At 28.5% G+C, this 9,333-nt stretch overlaps 1 protein-coding gene across 1 annotated transcript; it reads right to left on the reverse strand.

Moving 5' to 3' along the window:
- Positions 1–206: 206 nt before the first annotated feature.
- LOC123905152 (probable indole-3-pyruvate monooxygenase YUCCA10) lies at positions 207–3,023 on the reverse strand. Its single transcript, XM_045954787.1, has 4 exons — positions 2,394–3,023; positions 1,156–1,392; positions 557–682; positions 207–434 (listed from the first exon to the last, which is right to left on the reverse strand). The coding sequence occupies exons 1-4, from the start codon at positions 3,021–3,023 to the stop codon at positions 207–209; spliced, it is 1,221 nt and encodes a 406-aa protein (XP_045810743.1).
- Between the last annotated feature and the right edge of the window lie 6,310 nt (positions 3,024–9,333).

Here is a 9,333-nt window from a genome sequence, read left to right on the forward strand (position 1 = left end):
TAAATCTAGACCATATATTTATATATGGTTCATATACCTAATTCAACATTCAAATGCAGAATTACTAAAACTTAATCATGCATACATGCACTTAAAAAAGTACATTTGCCAAACCAACAAGTACTACTAAAGATTTTATTCAAAAAAAATAAAAATAAAAATAAAAAGTATTGCACTACTAAAGTTGACCAGAATTACTGAAAAACTCATTCATCTAATAACTTGATTTGAGCATCGGTAGCCTCGGCAGCTGCACGCGGCTTCCTTCCGTTAATAGCAAAGTTGATATCAGCTGCTATTTTCTGAGCATCATAAGCAATGCCTTGTAATCCATTTTTTGAGAATCCAGCACAATAAATTTTATTTCTTCCTTTCCAGTGATTTGGAAAACATTGTTTTGGGAATCCATCCTCATTGAACAGCTCTTTGTAATCCTGCATTATATTTTCAACTCACTTCATAAGTACTATGAAATATTGTATCAAATTTACATTAATTTGGTGTAATTAATTACACTATAGATTATATAACGCATATTTTTTTTTTTATAATATACCTTAAGCCACTTTTGCACATTGGTTCTGTATCCAGTAGCAAAGATTATGACATCAAATTCACCACTTCTTCCATCCTCAAACTCAACTATCTTGCCCTTTTTTATGCTTGCAATACCGGGGTATACCTATGATAAGAGTAGCACACATTTAAATACGATAAAATTCGTGATCGATTAATTGAACATCAGACGACTTATACTCTTAGTGCGTAATAATAAAATCAATTTTAAAAATTCCAGGTGCTGGATCGCCCGATTTATGATCGGTGGCTGAGATCGTGAGTTATAAAACTATATTTTAAATTTGAACCGTCTGTTATTAAATTAACGTCTGGAATTGATTATTGTGTCATTATTTGACAGCAGTGAATATGTATCCTAATTTGAGATGATTATATATACTCTTTATACAATTTAATCCATTATCTATAATAAAAAAAGTTAATGTTAAAAAAGAATACTCTAATATCAAATATAAACAAAAGTAAAATGTTTTTTTTAAAAAAAAATTGGATTAAATACATTTTAACTTGTAAAAAGAGAATATTAATTAATTAAAAAGGGTGTTTATAACAATCCAAAAATAAAATGAAAAATACCTTTACTTTGCCTTTCTTGATCCATTTGATGCAACCAACATCAATGGTAGGTGAACGACCTGCACCACTGAATTTCCGGGCAAAGGGTCCTTCCTTTGGTCTTACCAAGCCATACTTGGACAAATCTCCATACATCAGTTTGCTCATAATCAGCAGCAGCTTGTCCACCTTATCAATACTTATGTATTTCACCAAAGACATTCCCACATACACCATTTCTTTTGTAAAATAATGTACCTGTACATATTTGTTGTATTCAAATATAACCATCAAATTTAATTTATTTACACCATTAGAAAAAATTGAATTATTTACAACAAACTAGAGATAAAAAAAAAGTAAATTATGTCTTTCTTACACTTATCAAACAGAATGGGTGATCTTATTTGTTAACACAAGATCTTTTCTTGTAATGAGGAAAAAATGCAAATAAAACACGTAGAGTGATCTGGATTTACGGAGTTCAGATCTAAGTTAACTGATAAAATTAAGCGGCTTGAGGGAACACAGAGAATAACTTACAATTATTATTGAAAAAATTTTAACTACAGATTAAAATTATTGACGAAAATGAAATTAACCGTTGATCCTGTCTTTGGATCTTAGAGATGACAAATTTAAAAATTAATTTCATTATTTTTGTCACTAATTTTTATCTTGTTAATTCAATATTTTCTAGTTTCTAGTAACAATAAGTTTTAGTCTCTAATATCTTTGAAGAGAGATGACTAAAACAAAGGAGATGTCTTTGGATCTTAGAGATGAGAACATTGAAGATTAATTTTGTTATTTTTTCACTAATTTTTATCTCTTTAATTCAATTTTTGTATCAAATATATGTTTCTAGAAGAGTTAGAAATTACATGACGTCTTATGAAGTTTGAATCTATGTCAGTTGATAAAGTTTAAATGATTACGTGAATGAAGAAATATCTTACGCATAGTACTGGAAAAAAAATTGAACAATTGATTAAAAAAAATTAGTGACAAAATTGAAGATTAATTTCATTATTTGTGTCTCTAATTTTTAGAGGGGTGGGGGGACTTAAAATTAAACTACATATGAGAAAAATGAACTACGGATTAAAATTAATGACAAAAAAAATTGAAGATTAATTTTACTATTTGTTTCTCTAATTTTTATTTCGTTAATTTAATTTTTCTGGTTATATTATTTTTATTTTATTTTGGTACAATGGTTATATTATGTTTTAATTGGAGAGAGAAAGAGGACTTACAGGACTTCTTATAACCATCGAGGTATTTGCACCCCAAGTGAAGAGATCATAAGCAATCTCCATGCCAGAATTTCCACTTCCAACAACCAACACATTCTTATCATACCATGGTCTTCCATTCAAGTATTTGTTACAATGAAGGTATTCACCTTCAAAGTTTTCAAGCCCATTTATCATGGGAATATAAGCATCGCAGTTTTCTCCAGTTGCAACCACAAGATGATCAGCAAGATAAGTCTCGTCAGCATTTGATGTATTATCGGTCACGGTGACCCTCCATTTCCCACAATTAACATCAAAAGATGCATTGTTGACATAACGATTGTACCGGATAGCGATATTAAAATTAATCACATACTCGTCCAAATAACGGAGAAAATCAACCCTAGGAACAAATTTTGGTAAATCAGATGAGAAAGGCATGTGAGGTAGGTTACAAAATTCTTTAGCCAAGTGAAGTTTTAAACGATCATAAGCTCTTTTTCTCCAAAGAGATGCATGACAATCATCTTTTTCTAAGATGATGTTTGGAATTGAAAATTTGTTAAGACATGCTGAGGTTGCTAGGCCAGCAGGACCAGCACCAACAATCACAACAGGCAGTTCAATTTCCATGGTTTGATTTTGCATATTGGTTTTTTTAGTTGTTAGGTTTTTGCTCATCAGCACTTGTATTTATAACTACTACGTATGCTTTGGTTAACATGTTAGTGAATTGCCATACAAATGTTTTAGTCATTTCTTTGGTCAACAAGTATTTTTTTTTTCCTTTTTTGACGGAAAAGGAATAATAATAAATTAATATATATTTTTTTTGGTTTTTTTGGTAGAAAATAAAGGATTTTCCATTGTCATGCATTAATAGAAGGAGGAGATTTATATATGGTATGGTGTGTCCAAAAAAATGTTTTCTTTATTTGTTTTGGTCAAAAAGTATAATTTTATAGTATTACCTTTAATTGTTTTGTAACGGTTACCTTTTTTGGTTTTATATAGTCAAAAAATTTAATTGTAAATTTTTTATTTTGTTGACTGAGTAAATACAATTTTCAATAAAATTTAATAAAATATTAAAAGTTAAAAATAAAATATACAATAAAGAATGTACCGAAAAAAATATACAATTTTCAATAATAAGTACAATTGTAAATTTTTTTCGTTTGTTGATTTTTCTTTTTCAAATTTCAATGAGATATTAGAATTTTCTCCTTTGTTTAATTATTATTATAATATTATTACTCCTCTAAATGAAAAATTAGCAAAGTTTATACAAAAATACAAATGTACTTGGTAAATATTTTAGTCCAAATACATTTAATTTTTTTAATGTTTCTTTTACTAATATTTTATTATCAGGTTGTGTTTATAGCAAGGTGTAATTATTTTGTAGACTTTGTTTCTCCTAGGCATTCCTTATTTTATTTTTGAATAAATCTTTTTTAGATTTATAGAATATTGAATGTATTTGGTGTACTTGTAGTCAAAATTCATCGATCATTCCATAAATCTAAAAAATTAATTTTTTATTATATAAAGGTCGACGGGAAGGAGTATATTTTTGGACCCTTTGTTAAAGGCTCATGCTAGGGTGAGAGACCATCTCATTTCTCTCATCGGTGCACACCATGAGCAATTGTTAAATACCGTTGGATTGAATGTGATACATGATATTATGGTATATCGTCAGTATTATATTAATTTTTAATTTTATTTTTGAGAAAAAAAAAATTCCGATTTTTCCATAAAAAAAATTTCGATATTTTTTTGGAAAAAAATTTTGCGATTTTTTGGGGAAAAAGTTTCGGTTTCGGATAAAACAATTCCAGAGTTTTTTTTGGAAAAAAAAAAGTTTTCGATTTTTTTTTCGGAAAAAAAGTTCCGAAATTTTATTCAAAAATAAATTTCGGCAATGTTGCCCGGGTGCGGGTATGGTACCGGTACGGGGTACGTCATTTTTTAAAAAAACTAAGGTACGGGTACGTCCCTATATGTAATTTAAACAATAAAAAAATCACACCACACTTTAAATGTAATTTAAATTGTTCGAAACATCAAAATATGAAATTAAAAACCAATTAGCTCAAAAAGAGTCAATTATTTCCCTCTTCATCATCACTAAAAAGAGTGACCTCTAGTTAGGTTCACCACGAGAAAGACTAGCAATATCAAGAATATCAACTATATATTAAATAAATCTCATTCATCTCTCCGAATTTCCCACATTTTTGTTGCACTTTCATTATAAGTATTAATATTTCTCTTTCTTGAGAGAAGACGAAGATTTGTATGAATAAAAACTAGATCTTCATCTCTTTTTGAATTTAGTCTATTCCTTTTCAATGAATAGGTGAATAATTTCGGCGGCTACTTTGTTATTGTTTTTTAGCAATATTTGCTACTTTATATTATAAACAAATAATAAAAAACGTAAATCTTCCTATAAAAAAAACTAATAATAAAATAAAAAGGAGAAAAAAAAACCGTGTTTTTTTGGATTGGTGTACCACGCGCGTACCACAGGTGTACCACACGTGTACCCATTGCAAAAAAAAAAAAATAGGTACGGCGTCGGTGCGTACCGAGGGAGTACTATACGCGTACCGGTACCCGGTACTGGTACTCGGTCTAAAATGGAGTACACATGCAACATAGAATTTCAGATATTTTCCAGAAAAAGGTTTCCATTATTCAAATATTTTCGAGAAATTTTTTTTGGAAACAAAGTTCCCGATTTATTCGGGGAAACAGTTTCGAAATGTTCACCTAAAAAAATATTGTTGATATACAAAACAAAGTGTAAAAATAAAAAATAAAATTATATAATACTGATGATACACCGTAATGTCATGTATCAGATTCTATCCAATGTATAAAATTAGTGATGCACCGATGAGAGATATGAGATGAGATATCCCTCATCCTAACATGAGCCCCATATTGAAAATATCTTTTGTACTCTTCTTTATTATGTTTCATGTAATTTTTCTACCAACTAATTAATTAAGTTGAGCTCATAGCGGCTAAATAAACTCTTTTTTAATTTGAAACATAGTGCATTTGATATGAGCTTCTCGAAAATTGCACGTTCAAGGGTGGTACCTTACCATTTTCAATAAAAAAATATTTTATCCTTACCATGTTAATAATAATAAATAGAGAACAAATGTAATAATTTATTAAAATTATTTTCTTATTTTAATAATATAAGCTTCGAGTAGACAACGGGAACGTCGTCGCGACGTGTCAACATAGTTGAGATGTCGCTTCTTATCCTGATAGCAATACGCTCTTAATTTATTTATATATAAAAAAACAATAGTTATATATCACGTCCATATTAAACGCTCCATTTGAAATAGTTTTTTCAAAGCTCGAAATAGTCTTTGAACCTTTAATTGTCAAATTTGTTAGAATTTTATGTTTCAGTAGAAAAAAATTAACTCCTAAAATGATTTTTTTTTTTGTCTCAATTATAGTGATTTATTATCCCCATTGACAATTTGAAGAAAAATAACACTTCTAGTGCAAAAAATCACCAACTATTAGGCAAAAAATTACCATTTTGAGGTAAAATTTATGCGCTCGGACAAAAATGCAAAAAACAAAATTAATAATTAATAGACCAAGCCCTCAAAAAAAATTAATCGACCAAAAAATTTTATTTTAAAATAAAGAGACTATTTTTTGAACGCGACAAATATGAGATCAAATTAAAAGTGAAATTAAATCAATACTTTATCAAAAATTTAATGTGTTGTCAATTCATTTAGGCTTAATTACAGTTTTGGTTCCCTATTTTCACAACTTTGCATAATTGGTCCCCTATTTTAAAATTTCACAGTTTTGGTCCCCCCTAACACATATCATATTTTGTCTAAAATATGGTGATACAATATGCTTTAAATTAACTTTATGAAAAAAATTGTTACAATTTCATCGATGTTGATATTTTCCTATTATATCAGATCATATATGTCACGTCTTTAATTTAAAACATATCACATCGTCAATTTATAGTTAAAAATTATGATAGAGGGACCACAATTGTCATATTTTAAAATAGAGGGGCCAAATCTGCAAAATAATAAAAAATAGAATGACCAAAACTACAATTAAGTCATTCATTTAATAGTGGTCTTAATTTTTAAAAAATTTCTGTAAGACAATGTAGAACAAAAATAAATGAAAAGAATAAATTACCAAAAATTTGTTGGATATTAGTACTATGTAGGCATAATTTAATGTCGAATTATATTTTGATATTGGCTTTGTCTAACATGGACAAGCTTCTTATTTTGTGCATGGTAGACAAGTGGTCATTTTTATTATAACGAATACGAATTTTACAAATCCACCGTTGGATCGAAAGTTTATATCATATAGATCATTATAATAAAAATTTTGAAATTTTTTAAAAATCATTTGATATGTTATTGAGACCCATTAAAATTAACGGTATTTAATAAAAACTCATAAACCGTTAATTTTGATGAGTCTCAATAACATATCAAATGATTTTCAAAAAATTTCAAAATTTATATGAATGATCTATATGATATAAAATTTCAATCCAACGATAGATTTTATAATTAAAATTCGTATTCGTTATAATATAAATGATTACTTGTTCACCATGCACAACATTAGAAGCTTGTGCATGGTAGACTTGGCCTTTTATATTAATTTTGAAACAAATTTTAATTTTTGTTGAATAAAATGGGTTTAAGAACAATGACCTTTAATTTTGAATTTTGATGATAACAATATTTATAAGAACAATTTGATAATCTTCTAGACAAGATATCTTTTGTTCCGTGTATCATTTAATGATCTTCTAGACAAGATATCTTAAGCTATGGAACACATAGTACTATCAAAATGATCATCATGATATGTATATGTATATTCTTCCTATGTACACTAAAGAAGATCAGAGAAATACAAATTAACACTTCACTCCATCCCCTGGCCATATAAGAAACTATGTCATCCGCTGGGCCCAATCTTCTATATATTCTTGCCAAAAGGATTTTTGAAGAATAAGAAGCATTTAATTAATGAACAAGAGAATAATCAAGGGAGAAGAATGATCACGTCCAACGGTATGATCACGTGATACAATGATAACGACATCTATGATAATTGCACATCAAGACAAAAATAGTACAAGAATACAATTACATTGCCTCCACTACTTGTATTATCGACAGAAAAATTACAATGAAAAAAACTCAAAAGATGAATTCAAATGATAATTGTGATAGCAAAACACTTTCAAACAATTTGTTTCAAGTGTAGTTCATTGGTTATATTCTTTCTTAGAAAAGCTTTACACTTGTATTTGAACTTTTTATATAGTTTACATCTCACTTGAGTTGTTGTAAGCAAATCATGTTGTAATCACTTCATGTGAGGATTTGTCTATAAACCTCAATGTTTGAGGTGTTAGGAAGTTCTTACGGTGTTAAGGCAGGAAATCTAGGACTTGGTGTCTTGGTGGAAATCTAGGAACTAGTGTCTTAGTGGTTGCATTGTAGTTTGTAGGATTATATAGTGAAAAATCTTTCAAGTGTGAAGGGATTGAGTAACATCGATTTGTGGTGTGAATCAGAACAAATACTCTAGTAGAGTTTGATATAAATTTTTAATCCAACGATAAATTTTGTAAAATTTGTATTCGTCATAGAGTTATTGACAAGTGTTGCACCATGCACCACTTGATCAACTTGTTCATGATAGAGGTGGCCTTAATACATACATGTCTTGGGTATTATAAAACATTTGGCATTATAAAAATTTTAAAATGTTATATGTTATTCCAAAACTAACCTTGAAAATGTGTCTGTGTAATTAATGCATAACATTGGAATAAGTTGCATTTTTTACAACAGCATTGCTATTTACAGCGAATTCAAATATCACGAATTCATCACGACAATAGGCGCACCAATCAAAATACACGTTTCGGCATAATATACGGAAGTTGCATAATACATACAATACAAGGTTAAATATGGATAATTTCTTTTGTAAAAAAAATTGGATGATATATATTGTCAAAAAAAAAAAAGGATGAATTAAATATAATTTTATTAGTACACAAATCTTAATTCAACTGGCAGAAATGTTGAAATTGCTAGTGTCGGACGTCAACCCCGGTCACTACACTTTGTGTGTGAGCTTTCAATGACTTTTTCATTTCGTTTATTAGCCAAAAAAATTTTTTTATTAAAAGCCAAAAGTGTGAGATAAAAGTAACGACATGTTGATTTAACAACAGAGAATAAAATTATTCAAAACTAAAATTAAGTAACTGAACATCCCGTGAACTTATTTCAGTTGATATAGGATATTGTATTATATATGCAGGAAGCCGGAGTTTGAGGCCCGGTCATCTCAGAAAATTGTAAAAATCAAATTAATTCTTAATAAAAAAATAAAAAAAAAAGAAAAAAATACTCAACTCATAAACTTGTCTTCATGAAGTATGCTTTGGATGTACCAAAAAAAGAAGTATGCTTTGGCCTCATCTACCGCCCACTAAAATGTAAGTACTGAATAACCACTTCGTGATTTTGTCGTGAAAAACTTTTCGCGAAAACAAGCATTTTCCTTTTTACAATTTAATAAGAATATACAAGATATTATCTATTTAATAAAGAATAAATTTAAAGAGTATTTCTTATAAAAGAGACCAAATTTTTTTTCCAAAGTGTTCCTTATATATAAGATCGGATGGAGTATTTCTTAGTTTTAGTTTATAGGTCGATTAGGGAGTGACTTTAATGTTAGCTTTCATCGACTGATGTAACAATCTATTGGCTTGCTTATGTTGTATCTAAAAAAAAAAAACTTCTAGCATGCGATTGAGTGTCACTTAGTAATGAAACTATCTTTCAATAAATTATGTATGTTAGATTGAGTTCATTCGAAAATACTA

This window comes from Trifolium pratense, linkage group LG2 (assembly GCF_020283565.1).
Source record: "Trifolium pratense cultivar HEN17-A07 linkage group LG2, ARS_RC_1.1, whole genome shotgun sequence".
Classification (NCBI taxonomy): Eukaryota; Viridiplantae; Streptophyta; class Magnoliopsida; order Fabales; family Fabaceae; genus Trifolium; species Trifolium pratense.

Excerpts from the sequence above, each read along its gene's own strand:
- LOC123905152 (XM_045954787.1), bottom strand. The coding sequence starts at position 3,023 with ATGCAAAATCAAACCATGGAAATTGAACTGCCTGTTGTGATTGTTGGT. Across the intron at positions 1,393-2,393 it reads CGATGGTTATAAGAAGTCCT|GTACATTATTTTACAAAAGA; the intron begins GTAAGTCCTCTT and ends AAATATGTACAG. Across the intron at positions 435-556 it reads ATGTGCAAAAGTGGCTTAAG|GATTACAAAGAGCTGTTCAA; the intron begins GTATATTATAAA and ends AATATAATGCAG.